Source organism: Ictalurus furcatus, chromosome 20, assembly GCF_023375685.1.
Source record: "Ictalurus furcatus strain D&B chromosome 20, Billie_1.0, whole genome shotgun sequence".
Taxonomy (NCBI): Eukaryota; Metazoa; Chordata; class Actinopteri; order Siluriformes; family Ictaluridae; genus Ictalurus; species Ictalurus furcatus.
This window is the reverse complement of record NC_071274.1, coordinates 1,851,666-1,870,327: the sequence shown is the minus strand read 5'-3', so window position 1 is coordinate 1,870,327 and position 18,662 is coordinate 1,851,666. Positions and strand designations below refer to the sequence as shown.

General features: G+C 43.5%; 2 protein-coding genes across 2 annotated transcripts in view; one reads left to right on the top strand and one right to left on the bottom strand.

The window, feature by feature from the left end:
* The window catches only part of zswim5 (zinc finger, SWIM-type containing 5), a 39,807-nt gene extending 33,241 nt beyond the window's left edge, over nucleotides 1-6,566 (top strand). Inside the window, exons 9-14 of the mRNA XM_053651315.1 lie at nucleotides 572-829; nucleotides 927-1,062; nucleotides 1,863-2,020; nucleotides 2,190-2,353; nucleotides 2,476-2,557; nucleotides 2,686-6,566. Coding sequence (XP_053507290.1) covers nucleotides 572-829; nucleotides 927-1,062; nucleotides 1,863-2,020; nucleotides 2,190-2,353; nucleotides 2,476-2,557; nucleotides 2,686-3,548 — 1,661 coding nt within the window. The 3' untranslated portion in view covers nucleotides 3,549-6,566. The remainder of the gene's footprint in view (nucleotides 1-571; nucleotides 830-926; nucleotides 1,063-1,862; nucleotides 2,021-2,189; nucleotides 2,354-2,475; nucleotides 2,558-2,685) is intronic.
* A 5,273-nt stretch (nucleotides 6,567-11,839) lies between these two features.
* Nucleotides 11,840-18,662, bottom strand: urod (uroporphyrinogen decarboxylase). The gene is made up of 10 exons (XM_053652005.1): nucleotides 18,321-18,662; nucleotides 17,461-17,573; nucleotides 15,878-15,957; nucleotides 15,731-15,793; nucleotides 15,349-15,546; nucleotides 14,875-15,036; nucleotides 14,310-14,447; nucleotides 13,290-13,390; nucleotides 13,100-13,166; nucleotides 11,840-12,276 (listed from the first exon to the last, which is right to left on the bottom strand). The coding sequence occupies exons 1-10, from the start codon at nucleotides 18,341-18,343 to the stop codon at nucleotides 12,112-12,114; spliced, it is 1,110 nt and encodes a 369-aa protein (XP_053507980.1). The 5' UTR covers nucleotides 18,344-18,662; the 3' UTR covers nucleotides 11,840-12,111.

Below are 18,662 nucleotides of genomic sequence, written 5' to 3'. Positions count from 1 at the left end.
CGTAGCACAGCCCTTTGTTTGACTCCCATCACACATTTGGAAACATCTGGCACTTTTTTCTAGCACAGTGGGTGTGGCCTAAAAGCTCACCCAATCAGAAACGCCAGAGCGTTTAACAACAGCTGGAGTGTGTATTCTAAACTCAAACATCTCTCCTTCTTTGGTTTTCTCTCTCTCCTCTTTTCAGTCTCTCTCGCCCACTCTCGTTCTCGCTCGCATTCCTGCTGTCTTTGTTTTTTTTTTTTTTTTAAATTTTTTATTTCGCTTCGTTCTCCAGACACTTGTTCACACCGTCGTAAGCATACTCTGTCCTCTTCAGTGGACGTGTGAATTAGCGAATCACATTCGTATGTCACTTAGTAGGCGTCCTCCTGGCCGTGTGTGTGTGTGTGTGTGTGTGTGTGTGTGTGTGTATGTTTTTGGTGTTCCCTCACTCCATCTAATGCGAACACAGGACTCATAGCCAGTAGTTAATAGCTGGTGCTGACACTCTTATCAAACAGATGGTGTTTGTTTCCCCAGCTTACTGTCCAAACCTTTATAATCTTAATTTACTCTTCTTCTCTTCCAGATTCGGGTGATCCCAAGCCCCCGGTGTATCAGCATGTGCCTGTGTGGGGCTGCCCGGATGCCGGCGAGTCGTACCTGGCCTTGGCGCTGGAGGTAGCACTGATGGGTATGGGGCAGCAGAGATTGATGCCCGAGGGCTTGTACGCCCAGGACAAGGTGTGTCGCAACGAGGAGCAGATTGTCGCCAAACTTCAGGAGCTGGAGCTGGACGAGCTGCTTGTGCACACACTCCGCAAGCAGGCCATGCTTCTGCTGGAAGGTACGATTTTCGCTCTCCACGACGTAGCCGTGTTTACCTTAAGGACGTGTTGAATCCTGACGCTGTTTCTTCTGTGTATATATATAAATATTTATAGGCGGTCCCTTCAGCGGCCTGGGCGAGGTGATCCACAGAGAGAGCGTACCCATGCACACGTTTGCGAAGTACCTGTTCACAGCACTCCTTCCCCATGACACAGACCTGGCCTACAAGATCGGTCTGAGGGCCATGAGGTGAGAACTTCATACCGCCTGACCCAGCCTTCTTTAGCCAGCATTCTGAGGACTCCCAAGGCTATCATAGACGTACAAGACCCTGTTAATGTCTAAAAATAAAAGCACCCAGATATATTCTGGGATGAGGAATTAAAAAGCACTGCGTGGTCGTGTGACCTTCCAGGACTGTGCGTTCTCTTGTATAATGGTGCACCAGTGTGTCTGCATGGAGTCTGTGTGGGCCTTTATTACCGCGCTGTCGCTAATCCAGGCCCAGATCCTCCGGGTTCCAGCTCACATCGCTGATATCGATCGATAACGTATTGCTACCGCTGCACTCTCAGACACGAGCAGTAGAGCACGGAGCTGCAGCCTCGGCGCAAACACCGAGCTAATTGAGCCCTGAGCGTCGCTGTGGTCTGGATGTCCACAGAGACGCAGTGTAGTCAGGTTAAACGTGGCGTTTCGGGAACGTCTTTAATCTAGAAATGAGCAGAGGGGTGTTATTGCATCACAGACTGTAAGAGCCAATCGTGTTCCAGTACATATTTGCATATAGGCCATGCTTTTACATCGGCGTATCGTTTGAGCGGACGGGTATGTACGAGCGGGGGTGTCTACACTTTGCGTGTAATCTGGATTTATTTGAATGAGTTTTAAGACTTTATCGTATATTTCAGATCACTGGGTAACTATCACGAATTAGTCGAAACCCCCGGTTTGGTCGTTATGAACAGTGTGTTATTGTGTATATGATGTGTATATGTAAGATGCCACACTGTTCATCACGGGTGTTAATCTGTTGTGATGTGCTGCAGGTTGCCTGTGCTGGAGTCCACAGCGCCATCAGGTGACGTGGGTCACCCGCACCATGGCATCTCCATAGTGCCGAGCAGATACCCGCGCTGGTTCACCCTCGGGCATCTGGAGTCCCAACAGTGTGAGCTAGCATCAACCATGCTCACTGCAGCCAAGGGTGAGCAACACACACACACACACACACACTGAAAATTTGGCAAACGACTGTGTAAAACTACATAATTTCCGTCTTAACCCCGCATGTAGAAAATCAGCCATGATCCGCTTCACCGAGACTTAAAGACATGCTTTTGAGCTTTGAAGCTAATGTTGTGTGTTGTGAGCAGGAGACATGCTGAGACTGCGCACGGTCCTCGAGGCCATCCAGAAAAACATCCACTCCTCCTCACTCATCTTCAAACTGGCTCAAGACGCGTTCAAGATTGCCACCCCTGCAGACAGCCCGCCTGACATTACCCTGCTCAACGTGGCCCTGGAGCTCGGCCTTCAGGTGAGTGTGTGAGTGCGTGTGAGCGTGTGTGTGTGTGTGTGTGTGTGTGTGCGGCGCTTGTCTGGTTTTGTCCGTCCATCTGTACGAGGTCCGTTATATCCCCACGTTTTGTTTCCCCGTAGGTGATGAGGATGACGCTGTCCACTCTGAACTGGAGACGCAGAGAGATGGTGCGCTGGCTCGTCACCTGCGCTACTGAAGTCGGTCTGTATCGAACTCCGCCTATATTCGACGTTACTGTAAAATCAATACTGCGTAAAAAATACCGATGATTCCAACTGGTTCTGACGTTCCTCTTCTCCGGTCTCACCGACCCTCACGTCTGTCTGTAGGGCTGCGGGCGCTGGTCAGCATCCTGCAGAGTTGGTACACGCTGTTCACACCCACTGAGGCTACGAGTATTGTTGCTGCAGCGGTCATGTCTCACGGCACGGCGCTGCGTCTCAGCCTGGACTACGGGCAACGAGAGGAACTGGCGAGCTGCGCCCGAACACTCGCGCTGCAGTGCGCCATGAAGGACCCGGCCAATTGCGCGTTGTCTGCGCTCACCCTCTGCGAGAAGGAGCATGTGGCCTTCGAGACGGCCTACCAGATCGCGGTGGACGCGGCGGCGACGGCTATGACGCACGCGCAATTGTTCACCATCGCGCGATACATGGAGCACCGCGGCTACCCGCTGCGTGCGTTCAAGCTGGCGTCTTTGGCCATGGCACATGTCAGCCTGGCGTACAACCAGGACACGCATCCGGCCATCAATGACGTCCTGTGGGCGTGCGCTCTCAGCCACTCGCTGGGCAAGAACGAGCTGGGCGCCATGGTGCCGTTGGTGGTGAAGGGTGTGCGCTGTGCCACCGTGCTCTCGGACATCTTGCGCCGCTGCACGGTGACGGCGCCCGGACTCGCCGGTATCCCCGGCCGCCGCAGCTCAGGCAAGCTAATGAGCACGGACAAGGCGCCGCTGCGCCAACTGCTGGACGCCGCCATCGGTGCCTACATCAGCACCACACACTCGCGCCTCACGCACATCAGCCCACGCCACTACGGCGAGTTTATTGAATTCCTAGGCAAAGCGCGTGACACCTTCCTGATGGCGCACGACGGCCACGTCCAGTTCGCCCAGTTTATCGACAACCTCAAGCAGATCTACAAGGGCAAGAAGAAGCTCATGATGCTCGTGCGCGAGCGATTCGGCTGAGGAGACTATAAAGGACTCCCCGCTCACTCCTCCTTTATTTAAGGCATTATTTTCTTCCTGTATATTCTGAGTATCCTTTATTTTTATTTTGTTTTTTAAAAGTTTGATACAGTTTGCTTTTAGTGAACAACCAACGTTCACGGATTTTTAGAACCTGTGGAGGCCAGAACAACTCTTTTGATTTCGGCTTATGCTCGCTTTAGTTTAATACAGATGCAGAAGTGGCACATAAAGAGAAACCAAATGATAGGCGGGGTATTTTGAGCCTTTTCCATCGTGGTGATTGGTGGTTCTTATTATTCTTTTTATTCTTTTTTTTTTTTTTTTTTTTTTCCTCCGGCAAAGAGCTCAAACGCTCGAAACAGTCATTCCGAAAGAAAAAAATCCATGAAAAAAAAACCCCACTCGCACACAGTGTTACAGTCATACCTCGATTTTAACCTCGTATTTTAAGGAACAGCTTTAACAGGATGAGGCTGAGGCCTTGTTCCCGGAGGTAGAGCGAAAAAGCTCGCCGAGATATCGAGATGTTCCTCGTCTTAACGCAGTTTTACGTAACCCAGGAATCGGCCAAGACGTGAACGCCACCCTCCCCTCTGCCCGCTCCTCTTGGTTTGTCTTTGCCCTTTTTTCTCGTGTTGTGACGAAAGAGATTTAAGGGAACGTTACTGAGAGCAACTCCTCCACACCTGAGAAGAGCGAGGGGTTTCCTTCTCCGCCTGAATCTGAACAAAAACCTCATCTTTCTGATGTAAAGACGGCTCTGTTTTATTTTATTTTATTTTATTTTGGGGGGTTGTGCAGATTCCTGCACCATCAAAGCTTAGCATTATCGTGCATGCGATGCTTCGTCCAATTTACTGCCTACTTGGGCGACCTCTTAAAAGTAGTAACGTTTGGCAGCGATTACGTATCGGCACGTGACCCTATCGGCCATGTTGTTCTTAGAGGAAGAGAATAAGATCAGAAACGAAGATAGTAGTAACTGTAGTTGTGTTGTTTTACAAGCACTTGATTCACTCCCGCCCCTTTCACCTTGTCTGCATTAACAGTTATATTTGCCAAGCATTAATCAAAAATCTGGATACACGAAACGAAACGAAACATCTTCCACACGCCACCCTCAGCCATCCCCCTACAAGTGCCCGCTCGGCTCCCGACACTTCCAATGCACTCGGCGGCGACGAACGGAAGGAAACCTGGCGAGAAAGGACAAGATGCTCAACTCAGTTCTCAGGGAATCACTTAAAGAAACGAAACGAAAAAAAAAAAAAATAGTAGCATAAGCATTTAAGATATTGTAAATATGAAAGTGTCAATTCAAAAAATTGTAAAGTTATAATTATTTATGATAACTGTATGGTTTCTCTCTTTTTTTTTGTTGTTGTTGTTGTTGTTTTCTTTTCGGATACTTGAATTTGTCGCGGGCTGGGAATGTGACAGCATAAAGACTTTAACAAAAAAAAAACAAAACAAAACAAACAAAAAAAAAACATTTCTCAGGTGCTCCTGTGAACAGTTCCTTTTTTTTTTCCTCCTTATTTCTCGTTATTTTTTTTGGTCTTTTGTACACTTTTTTTTTTGTTGTTGCAAGAGAACCATGGCGTGTAAAATAAAAACTGAAGGGAAATAAAGAAAGAAAAGGAAGAACAGCCGTTGAACTGACTATGCAGAACCACTTCCTGGTTGTTGTTTTGTTTTTTATTGTTTTTTTTTTTTTCTTCTTCTTTACTTTTGCCCTCTTCGGGAAAGGACAGTTTTGGGACTTTTGCCTTTCGATTGACTTGCATATGTCCTTTTTTTTTTTTTTTTTTTTTTTTTTTTTTTTTTTTTTTTAAACTTTGAAGCCTTATCATCTTCTCAAAGTGATCTAGGAAATTTGATTGCAGAACGACGCCACGAGCTGTATAAACTAGGCATGTGCTGATCTTAAATGGTCATAATCCCAATGTTTGCTTAAGCATGTTGTATTCAAATACTACAGTGCTAAAGAGTTATTCCTCCGTCGGAGCGGCAGTTCTGACATTTCTCACGGAAGAGAATTATTGGACGCTCCGTTAAACGCAGAAATGATCTATTTTATTACAGATTATCGGCACATGCCTGGTCCAAACCCAGTGACTGTATTATTGTCGAGGGGATTGGAGAAAAGCTGTTTTGATGTGATGTTGCCTCGAGACTTTTGTAAGACGCCGCTCCGGCTACATATGAGGAGACTTCATTTTCGGTCACTTTTGATTTAAACACCCCCACCTAAGGATTAGCCACACAAGTCACCTTCCACAGCCGTTCTCCTTCAAGTGGTCTGGGGTGACCTCGACCAGGTCAAGCCTTGATCGGTGGAAGAGCAAGCAGCTGCTTCCTTCTTTGCGAATGCAGGACGATCGTAGCCGCCTGCTTATACAAACTCCACGCGTCCAAGCATCTTTCGTAGCTCGCCTAGCTGGTCCAGCGGCAGTGCAAAAAACACACACACACACACACAAAAAAACAGAATTCTTGTGGCTCTGAGTTTTGTTTTATTTTATTTTATTTTGCTTTATTTCCTCTCTTTCTCTTTCCCATAACTCTTTAAGTGTCTATATGTGTTGACTGTACCAGTGTACTGATCTGTCCCTAGAGTTTAGAAGGAAAAAAAAAATAATAATAATAATAATAATAATCGCTGGTAGAGATTGTTCACTAGTTCATCTACTGTTTGAGTTCTGTTTTGTTTGGGGTTTTTTTTTGTTTGTTTGTTTTTTTATTTCTCTTCTTTCATTTTTAATTTAAGGGAAAAGTGTTTGTCACCTCTCCGTGCTACTGAATTATGAAAAAGGTATCCAGTATTTGTTGCCACAAAAGTATAGTTCGACGACGTTTTTTTTTTTTTTTCTTCGTTTGTTTGTTTCGTTTGTGCAACCTCTTGAGCTAATGTCTATAAACAAAAATTTATTACTATTTATGTAATGCTACTACCATTTTATATGATTTGTGTTGAATTTCAGTGCTTTTTCTATGAATAAAGTGTGAAACACATCATCGTCGCTTCGTGATCTGACGGAAGAGCTCGGTCCTACGGACGATCATTTGATCAGAATAGCGGTGGTGGTTACATGTTGAATTCTTGAATCTGTTTGGTCAGGAGGTGTTGCTTTCATTTTCTAGAAAAGCAGCTCTGACAGTAGGGGGGGCTGTAAATCAAATCTCGGGTTTATATCGATTCACTCGTTCGATTCATATGTTCTCGTTTCTATAGTGACAGCTCTTTCACAGGGGCGTCGCTGGTGGATGTGCTACGTTATCTGAGCCTCGTCGATGATTTGACGCTTTTCTGCGAGGACGTTTGTTTACCACTTACGGAAGGAGTCTCCAGTTTCGGCATTTTGTATCAATCGAGGGTAATGTTCTTCTGGGAGAGTCTTCAAGATGGAAGACGTTTTAAGGTTTCCTGGTAACGTGACGAGCTGCATTTTATTGTTTTATTAATTTCAAAAACACACAGTGAGAGAGAGAAATTCATCTGGTTAGTTTCATATCACACTTCTTTTTTTTTTTTTTTTTATTTACATTACGATACCAGCAAGTCCCTGAGCACTAGCTCTTTCTTGATTAACTGCTGACTATGACCATTTTTGTAAATTATTTGTACAGTATAATGATTTCAGTATTACTTAGTATATTAGCTTTATTGCTAACTTTAAACACTCCATATAAATGAGAGAATACCTGATATGATTCCCAGTGCTTCGTCCAGGGATTGTCCAGGGAATGTTACTGTAGTAAAGATACTTTGAGGTCATCTATACTGTGGAATAAATTTTTTATATATATATATATATATATATATATATATATATAATTACCAGTCAAAAGTTTGGGGACACTTTGGAGACTGAAATGTTTCTCATGATCTTAAAAACCTTTTGATCTGAAGGTGTATGATTTTAAATGTTTTGAAATCGGTGTCGTAGACAAAAATATAATTACGCCGACATATTCGTTTCTTTCATTACAAAACTAACGTTTTTTTCAACGGACGACTCGGAGAGAAATATTCCGGAAAGCAGCCGATAAGCGTTCGGAATAGGTGTGAACTCCTTCAATACCGTTTAAAAAGCATCTCGGGGAGATTCATCGAGAAATTGGTTGAGAAAATATATTTTTGTAAATTCTTGGCAAAAAAGGGTGTCGACTTTGAAGATGCTAAAACACTAAATTATTTAGATTTATTTCGATTTTTTTTTTTAATTTTATTTTTTTTATCACAACATAATTCCCATAGTTCCATTTGTGTTACTCCAGAATTTTGACTTTTTTATTATTATTCTAAAATGTAGGGGGGAAAAAAATTAAAATAAAGAATGAGTGTGTTTAAACTTTTGACCAGGTGTGGGTGTGTGTATAGTTCACAATTGAGTTGAGGTCTTTCAACATGGCGGCGCTCTTTAGCGTTAGGGTTAGCGGTCGATGCTAAATGTGATGTAGTGAAATTCGCGCCGTATGGCACGTTTTCTTAGTAATTTACCAACACATCTGAAGGAAATGTCGATATTCTCGACTGTTTTGTTTCATCTCCAGTGTGATTCCGCCTTTACGTTGCTCGTGTAAATGACGTGCTAACTCGCTAAATCGTTCAGTTATTACCTAGCGCTGCTTAGCGACACTGCTCTCGAGACTTGAACCGCGCGCTTTCTTAATAATCTTCAAATTAAGTTAATTCAGTTGTATTTGTACAACGTAGTTTTTGTTGTTTTGTGGTGTTTTTTTTTTTTTTTTGTCATAAAGCAGCTTTATAGAAACATATACAGTCCTACGTGAATTAATACTGAAATCAAAAGGTATAGGCATTTATTTTAGTCAGGATTTTATGTTAAAAGTAACACAACTGAGTTACTCTTGAGAAGGATTCCTACTGATTCTTTATGTTTCTATATAAACAAAATCAGCCATCCAAAAGTCTTTTTTTTTTAACTTCAGTAATCCACAAGCTGTTCTTAAAAATGAAACGCCGATGATACAAAGCCGCATCGAGATGCTCTTGCAGAACACGTGTACAGTTCTTGTACGGTGTTGTTTTGAAGCTGGAGAGATCTCACACAGGAATGATGGAGATCCAGTCTCCAGACCTGCTTGTACTCCATTCATCACAGAGTCCTGAACCAGTGGGTGTTGGGTCGTACGAGGGCCGCTGAATAAACGATCGACAATCACAAGCTGAAATATAGATGGGGCCAACCATGTTTCTCCTCAGCCTGCCGATTTAGCAGAACTGACATGTTGGGAGAAGACGTGGAAAAAAACACGTCTGAAACAGGTGTTGTCTGAAGCACACCTGATGCAACTAATCAAAGGCTTCATTAGTTGCAGCAGGTGTGCTTGAGCTGGAACACATGAAATACCTGAACTGGATAGGGGTAGAAAATACACAAAACACCTGGATGGGGAAGATTTAAGAGAAGGCAGGTTGTGAAAAACCCTCGCGTGAATGTAAAAGACCTGCAGCAAGACTTGGTGGCAATAGGCACTGAGATTTCAGTGAGCACAGTAAGGAGCGTACTAAACGCAGAAGGTTTCCATGCAGGAACTCCGAGACGTTCACCACTCCTGACCCAAAAGCACAAGAAAAGTCGCTCAAAATCATATAAATAATCCACAGAAGTTTTGGGATCTGTTCTGTGGAGCGATGAAACAAGACCGGAACTTTTCAGCACGATGGATCAGCGGTATGTCTGGAGGAAGAAGAATGAAGAAAGAACACTCTGTCCACAGTCGAGCATGGTGGAGGCTCGGTGATGCTCTGCGGCTGCTTTGCATCCTCTGGCACTGGAAACCTGCAGCGTGTGGAAGGTGAGATGGATTCACTGAAGTATCAGGAAATCCTAGGAGAAAACGTTATGCCGTCTGTGAGGAAGCTGAAGCTTGAGCATCATTGGACCTTCCAACAGGGCAATGACCCAAAGCGTACCTCAAATTCCAGCAAGGCTTGGTTGCAGAAGTCCTTCAAGATTCTACACGGCCATCGCAGTCACCTGACTCGAACCCCATCGAAAATCTCTGGTGGGATTTGAAGAAGGAGGATGCAGCACGCAAACCCAAGAATATTACTGAACTGGAGGCCATTGCTCACGAGGAACGGGAGAAGATTCCTCAGGAACGCTGCCAGAAGATGTGCACCTCGTTTGCAGCAGGTCATAACAGCAAAAGGGTGTCTACTAAGTATAAAGATGCTCGCCATGAAGGGGGAGAATAATATCGAGACTGGAGAAGTCATTATAAGTTGCATTTTCAGTTGAATTTGGGGAAACCGCTTGAAGCATCCGTTGTGTCGAACTGTTTCAATCGCTTGTTTGATTTGTTCATTTCAAACAGCTGAAAGTCTGTCAATTTTGATAATAAACCTTATTTGCAATTGGGGTTGAATAATTTTGATTGCAACTGTATCTGAAAACAAGAATTGTATGGACTGTAGAAACAAACAGCCACCTATAACTCAAGGAGCTCAAAGCGTTATGGAATATTGTTTATCCACAGAGGCAAAACCGCCAAGCTGCTCTGTTTCTCACCATCGCTCATGACTTTAAGGACCTGTCACTCCTTCCTCCGAGCTCTATTTTGCGGTCGAGCCCATGAGGACACGTCCAAACTCCACCTCACCGTCCCTATGCTGCCTAATATTTCGAATCGATCCCAGGCCAAGCCCTCTGCGTCTGATGAAGCACCGATAGTGCCAGGGCCTGACAAGTGATGTACAGCATGGTGTCTGCTGCAGCAGATTGGATTTTCAGGCCCGCTGATTCGCTGAGAGATTGCGACTGAACCCCCACAACCTCCCCCCCCCTCTGTCTTTCTCTCTCACTTATTCTCCTCATGGGTCCTTAAAGGAGACCTTGGGGAATCGAGCTTTTCTGAGTGTGGATTCATTGTTGCAATTAAAAATAATGTCAGGAGCCCCTTGAGGTAATTCATAACGTGTATGTGTATGTGTGTGTCTCGAAGTGATGAGGTACATCCCAGCTTCCCAAATCCCAGCTGCGCCCTTTGGAGTGACAAGGCCTAGAAATACTACGGCGCTAATCAGCAAATTGACTGCAGCATTTTTTTTTTTTTTTTTTTTTTACAATCAAGGACAACAGCATGCCGTGTGGACAAGCCGCAGCTGCCTACCATTTCACACACAATGGCCGTATGAGTGTGTGTTTTCCATCCCCATTGTGTACAGTTGAGATGTTTGTTCAGAGCCAATAGACACCTAGAGAATGAGATGCAGCCTGTTCGCGTTGGCTTTGTGCACCAGTGGCAATCAAGGATATGAAAAACAAACACGATTCGCGAGAAGGACAAAAAACAAGCAGATTCCGACGAGAGTCAACACACAAATCTTGAACATGATTGAAACGTGTTAGGGATTGCAGGTTCCATTTGTTCAGATAACCCCCACCCCGGCAGGATTAACATCTCCTCTAAGAGGTCACATGATGTGTTGTGGAGATCCATCTCATAAAATGAAAACACCTGGATTTGAGGATTAGCGTTTTCTCAGGTGTTTACGCGCCTTAGGGAAAAGCTTCCACTGGGATTTTAATGTACCAGGCATGTTTGATTGTTCTGGTCAAACACGGCTAACCCTCTGTTAGCCTAATCTGAAAAAAAAAAACCCATCTAAATTATTTTCAAATGATCACTATGCACTAAAACAGCATCATGGGAGGCATGTTAGTGTAGCACGTTGAGTTGCCGCCTCACAGCTCCGTGGTTCCCGGTTTGATCTCGATCTCACGTCTGATCTGTATGAAGTTTCCCATGTTCCTCCAATGTTCCTATGGGTTTCCTCCAGGTTCTCCGGTTTCCTCCAACCTCCCACAAACATGCCGGTGTACTTGGATTGGTGTTACGTTAAATTGTTGTAAGAACATGTGTTCACACAGTGTCCTGCGAAGGACTGGAGTCTCATCCAGGATGTGTTCCTGCCTCATGCCCAGTATTCCTGGGATAGCCTCCAGATTCACCACGTACGAGTGTTGGCTTGTTTACTTCTGCACTGGAGCTAGGATTAGATTAGATTAGTTTCTCTTACAAGACACGGAAGTCTATTTCAATGGTTTTAAACTACACAGTGTCGTTTTGTTCATGTTTATAGATTAAAGGATCGCACTGTGTGCTAAAACACATCAGGGAATGGGGTTTGAGGCGGAGACGTTTTTTGGATGATACAGACAGCAAACTGGCTTGACTGATCAGTTACATTTGTGGTAATAGTGTGGAAGTTTTATCGTCCCCAGAACCGTTTTATTTAAGCCTGTGCTCTTGGATTTCCATGAAGATCTCTCTTTATTTGGTTGAATAGAAACCCATTTTATACACATATGAATAAAAACTCTCTTCATTTCTGCTTTTTACATGTTTTTTTTTTTTTTCAGTCATGATTACAAATCACATATCAGTCAACAAAACTCTACAATACGATGTAACCTCGATGATCATCCTACATCACTACTGATTTTTTTTTTCCTTTTAAACAGGCCTGGAATAGCAGTGTGTGGTTCTGATGTCTCTTGTCGTCTCTGCTCAGATGGACTCCAACTTATTTGTGGTTGAGCAGCCGGCGGGAGTGTGTGTGCACGGCCTCCACAAACGCGCCCACACTCTCGGGATCCATGTCAGGGTACAAACCGTGGCCGAGATTCGCGATGTAGCCCCTGGTGCCGAACGCCTCCACCATCGTCTTTACGATCTCAGAAATGCACTCCTAAACAAACACACACACACACACACACACACACACACACACACACACACACACAGGTTTATATTGTGTGTTTCTTCAGACATGTCTAGGTCTGAGCATGCTTATTAACCAAAACAGTGCAATAAAAAAAAAAACACTAAACATGGTTCATTAGCCAAGACATGTTCAGTATCTAAAATTTGCTTTTTAGATTAGCACTAGAGCTATGAGGCTAATGCGGCTAAGACGTAATAGAAGCTTCTAGTCTCCATCATACAAGTTGCACGTATAAGTCATTACAACAGTAATGGAATTGCCATTTTTTAAAAAAAAAGTCTCAGCGTTCACCTAAAAGAGCTGACTCAAATATATGACTCAAGGAGTCGACTCATTTACAAATGACACATCACTACTGGATAATTGTACCTGCTAAACCACGTCCTTCAGTTCTAATGCGAATGGATGCTGACATATACACGTGTGTCAGTACAGCACGTTGAATTCGAACTAAAAGTGTTGGCACCCCACATTGAAAAACAGACCACACAGAAACCTCTCACTGAATAGGTTCTTTTCAGACATAATATCAGTGTGCAAGTTTATGCAATACATTGGCTTTAATATATTTAATATATTTCGTCTGTATGAAATGGCGGCGAGACTCATTTTTTCCAAACAGGTGGAAACCCCCCCCCCCCGCCCGAATATCCAGGATCGGGCTCGGAATTTAGGACTGAATTTAAATAAATAAAGATGTTACAAATCCAATCTGCACCTTCACTGGAAAACTTTGTGTGCTGATAAAGCTGTGATCGTCAGAAGATGTGTTCCTAACAGAGTTTACCTTAGTAGCATACAGTGCACAGGGGTCCATGTTCCCTTGCAGACTGACTTTCCCACCAGTCCTCTGCCTGTGAAACACACACACACACACACACACACGCACGCACACGCACACGGGTATGAACTCCAGCACAATATTTAGGGGAAACAGAAAAAGGACTGAGATGTACCATGATGCAGGGGGGACTCACCGTGCCACGCAAGGGTCAATGGTCCAATCTAAGCCCACCACCTCATAGTGGGACTGGGAGAGGTCCTCCAGAGCGTAATGGCCGTCCTTCGCAAATACAATCTGATCCAAAGGAAAACAGGGCACGGTTAGTAAACTGAAACCCAACATTTAACCAATACAGACACCTAGTGGTGAGGATTAGCAAGTGCAGCAAGTTTCACAAGAGCCAACCTTCTGACTAAGAAAATATGAAAAATTTTTTAAATAAATCACCACAAAAAAAAAAACGTACTGCTTATGTTTTTTGGGGTTTTTTTTCCCCCTCGAGATGTGCACCATGCTAAAGTAAGAAAACATTGAGGCAAACCTCCGGTGTGACCCCTACTTAATAATTAGCAGCGCCTCCATTTTTAAAACCGACCCAAAAGACCACAGTCATGCCTTCTTGTTTTCAGCTGGCTCACAAGACCGTAAACATTTTTTAAACCGTTGATGTTGGCCTCGTTAAAGTGAATAATCTGGCTACAGATGAAATTTCCCAAGCCAAACAACCTGCTGTGTCTAAATGGTGCCCTACTTCTTTTTTCCCCCCCCAAATGGCAAAGTGCATTATGGGTATTCTGTCTTCTATTAACTCTGGGAATTCGCTAAACGAGTGCGAGTAATCTTCAGCTCCAGAATGTCGCACTATGTAGTGAACATGGCACAGTTTTAGACTTGCCAAGTGTCTTCTGAAGCACGGGTTGGATCATTTAAGCATTCGATTCTCTTCGGTTGTATTTGTATAGCGCTTTTATTACAGTTTGAGAAATCCGGACATAGATCTAGATCACGAATGAGCAAGACGGTGGTGAGGAAAAACTGCCCGAGATGACATGACAAAGAAACGTTGAGAGGAACCAGACGCAAAAGGGATCTCATCCTGCTCTGTTCGGTTTGGATAATACTAAGGGAGTGGACGTCAGACACAGATCATGTCTGAGCTAATCTGCTTTTACACTCAGGGTAAACTGAAGACCGAAGACGCTTCACCACCCACCATGGGGACGTTATCCAATCCTGACTCCTTCAGCCTGTCCTTTACTCTGCGTGCGATGTCCCTGAGGTACGGCAGAGCGAACACTTTAAACTCCACCGGGCCCAGACAGCCGGCGTGGGATTCAAACACCTGCAGGGCCTGAAGGACAAACACACACAGATCATCATTTCTTCACAGGTGCAAGAATATCCTAGCAGCCATGTTCGAGAAAGCAAGGTCGAAGAAAACAAAACAGTAAACAACAGTAAAAGTCCAGTGTGACCTCTGTTTAATAATTATTATCCACAGCTCAAAAGTTCACCTATACAGACCGGACCATAAGTATATGGACATCGACACAATATTCGTAATTTTGCCTCTGTAAACCACCACGATGGGTTTAAAATGAAGGAGTCAAGAAGTGATTGAAGTGTAGACTTTCAGCTTTAATGCAAGGGGTTAAACAAAAATATTGTTTAAAATATTAGTCTTTTTTTTTTTTTTTTTTTAATGTCGCTGTCCAAATACTTATGGACCCTGGAGCTGTATATAGGAAGCGCACGTGTTTCACGTGAAAAACTCTCACCTGAGCGCCGGCTTTGACCTGGCCCAGCAGATAGTCCACGATAACGTCAGTGAGGCGTTTGAGGAGTGCATGACTGGCCTCGGGGTGTCTGTATAACCATCGCTTTGCCTTCGAGTGGGTGGTGGAGCCTCCGCCTTCAATCATGTAGGACATCAGAGTCCACTGCACGTGGGAGAAGAAAACGGAGTCTTCAGAAACCATTTCAGTATTTTCTCACACTTATAGTGCTGGGTGAAATACGGGACGAAAAGAATTATAACGATATCCTCGTGTGAAAGAAAATCGTGATAACCGATTACATCACACACCCACAACCTCCAGTCCCATGTGTTTGACTGCTTGCCTATTTTTTTTCCTCCACCCACATCACGTCGTCCCATCGCCCCGACTTTGCAGATTTTGTGTTGTCATTAAAGAAATGCAAAAACTATTGATCACACACTGGGACAGTGGATTTAACCCTCGTCCACTCACCGGTGCTCCGCTGAAGCCGATGAGAGGAACTTTGCCTTCCAGTTTGTGCCGAGTCAGCGTGATGGCCCTGAACACGTAGCCCAGCTCGGACGCCACGTCCACTTTGGACCGAAGTCTCTGCAAGTCATCTGGCTCTTTCAGGGGCTCTGGAAATGTCGGACCTTTTCCTGCTACCATCTGGACATCCATACCCAGAGCCTAGACACACACACACACACACACACACACATACTCAGCTGCACCGAACTGAATTCAACAAACTGTTCATATATTTACATTGCATTATTGTACATTTAACTTAATCATTAAAACTGTGCTGAGAAATTAGGTTTTAACTTGATTTCTGTTTTTAAGTAAACATTTAAGGTAAGCAACTTCTCACCTGCGGCACCACCAGGATGTCCGAGAAGATGATTGCGGCGTCGAATGGGAATCGTCTCAGCGGCTACAGGACAAATAAGACGTTTTACTGATTTACCTCCGAGACTCCGTCACAGTTTCGGGTTTTAGGTGTGTTAAAGTTGCTGACCTGCAGCGTGAGCTCACAGCAGTCCTCCGGGGAGCGGCACGTCTCAAAAAAGTCCTTCCCCGCTCTGAATTCCCTGAACTCTGCCAAGTACAGACATATTTTTAAATTGTCACTGTGTGCGTATATGTATGTATCCATACAGCACGCACACACACACACATTAGTATCACTGCTGTACTGAGAATAACAACACCATCAAAATAATATCTGCTCCATTTACTCCTTTAGGAAAGGGGTGCCAATACATTTTTGCAGAGTAACAGATGGGCTACAGTCAGTAATTGTACATCTACACGATGATTTCAGCTAATAAACTGACAAAATCTCGGACTCGGACAAAATCTAGTCAGTTATCAAGTTAGTAAGCTTGCTAATAAATAATTTAGCAAGTAAGTATGTAAATAAGTTAAATAGTTAGTACCTTAGTAAGTAAGCAGGTTAGTTAATTACTTAGTAGGCAAGTTAGTGAGTAAATAATTAAACATGTATGTTAGTTAGTTCATACACAAGTAAGTGAGTAAGTAAGTAAGCAGGTTAGTTACTTAGTAAACAAGTTAATAAGTAAGTATGTAAATAAGTAGGTTAGTAGATATGTAAGTGGGTAAGTCAGACGTTATTAAGCAAGCATGTTAGTAAGGAGGCAAGTTAACAAGGGGGAAAATTAAGACAGATAGTAAGTTAGTAAGTAAACAATTGAGTGTTAGTTAGCAAAGAAGTTAGGAAGTAGGTATGTTAGTAATGTAGAGAGTAATGTAGCTACTAAGTATGTAAATAAGTAAATTAGTTAGTATGTAAGCAGGTTAGTTAGTTAGTAAGCAAGTTAATACGTAAGTCAGCACATATGTAAGTTAATAAACGGGTAAGTCAGACGGTAAGTTATTAAGCAAGCATGTTAGTAAGTAGGCAAGTTAATAAGGGAGTAAAGTTTTAAGACAGATAGGAAGTTAGCTGCATGTAAGCAAGTTAGTAAGTAAACAATTTAGATAGTTAGTTAGCAAAGAAGTGAGTGAAGTAAAGCAAGTTAGTTAATATGTTACTCAGTCAGTCGGTTAGTTAATAAGAAAACAAGTAATAATGCAAAATAAGTAACAAATCTTTACTCGTGTAGCACTTTTTTTTAAACCTGTTACAATCCATCGCACGTCTTACTAAAAAACAATACATAAAAGTACCCAAGACATCTGTATGACACGATATAAGAAAACATACTGCACTAATAATGTACGGGGTATTAAGACATTTCTTAAAAGATCTTCACTGAATCTGATGAGCTAATGTGAGGTAACGGGGGAGATTATTCTAAAGCGTAGGGACACAGACAGCACATACACAGTCCCTCTGTTTACTATAGCTTAGTCCTGAATTCAGAAATATATTCAGCAGCTTCTCTGGCCTCTCTGTAAGGTCTGGTAGATGAGCACGAGCAAGTTATAATGGATCCTGGAATTCTGTGGTAACCGGTACAGACTGTTCACAAGGCTGTAAAGAAAGCGACAGCTAGGACAGTATACAGACAGGACAGTCTAACAACACTGACATCAACATGGAACCTGCTATGCTTTTATTCCGGTACACGAGCGTACCTGGCAGGTAACGTCCCGCTTGCCGCATGCACCACACTGGAACATGCTCGACCTCTTCACCTCGGGCTGCTCGCAAAAACGTGTCGTTTTTCAGCTCGGGAAAGTCTTTGGGGCTGTGAAGGGAAGCAGTGCTATTAGAAAAGGTGCATGACTCGAACCCTCGACTCCGACAACGCAGCGAGAGGGTTGTTATCATCTCCCAGTTCAGCGGCCTCTCCCTCTTCTTATTGTAATCATGAACAACTGTCTTTACAAGGGAAAGGTGGAGAGAGCAGATAAGACCTCCTTACGACTCAGAAATAACGGTTCAACTCCTCAAGCCACACGGCAGGCACGATCAGGTATCACTTACTACAAATAGAGCTCTTTATTCTCATTATTAGAGTACCTATCTAACAGATCAAACTAAAACACATCAGACATGGATATAAGCAAATTCTTCACTCTGAAAGGCCTGATCAGATCTAACGTACGAGGAATAGTGCTCTTCATTGTCAGAGGCATTGTTTTAATATCTAATGGGATAAAAACTCATTATTTATACCCTGATCTTGTAGAATTCATGCCCAGACTTGACAGTTATACAGTTAACTTGTTTGGGCTGGTGAGGAAAGGAAGGATATCCTTCTGAGCATTACTATTAAAGACACGATCTCAATAATAATAATAATAATAATAATAATAATAATAATAATAATAATAATAATAATAAGGCTGTCACGTGACTGATCCCACAGGATGTGCCCTGAGCTCTACAAAAACCATTCATCATCTCTAGACGTGCACTTATGTCCATCAAATTCACACAGAGACAAACTTAACACGTTACAACTCTCCCTCAGGATGATAAATAAACTCACAGGATATGATCGTCTTCATCCATCGTGCAAAGCTGGCCGAAAAGATCTACTCAACAACGATTTTAACTACTTAAACTCGCTCCTAAAACACGGCCGTATCCTAAATATATATCCCTAACCCCTACATGTGCACTACATGGGGTATGAAATAATCGTTTTAACCACCCTACACAGTGCACTACATGTCCTACAAGGAGCGTTTTTTTTTTATTTACGCCTCCAAGAGCAAGGGCGCGGCCATCTTGAAACGGTCACATGACCAGAAGTGGGCGGGGTTAGGTCCTATTGGTGGTGGATAAGAGAGGGCTGTGTGGATTTCAAGATTCGATTTCTTTTTAGTTA

What these genes read in the sequence shown, in the direction of transcription:
- urod (XM_053652005.1), bottom strand. Translation starts at nt 18,343, where the DNA reads ATGGATGAAGACGATCATATCCT. An exon ending in AGCGGGACGTTACCTGCCAG is followed by an intron (nt 15,958 to 17,460) that starts GTACGCTCGTGT and finishes TGTACTTGGCAG; the next exon opens with AGTTCAGGGAATTCAGAGCG. An exon ending in GTGCACTGTATGCTACTAAG is followed by an intron (nt 12,277 to 13,099) that starts GTAAACTCTGTT and finishes GTGTTTGTTTAG; the next exon opens with GAGTGCATTTCTGAGATCGT.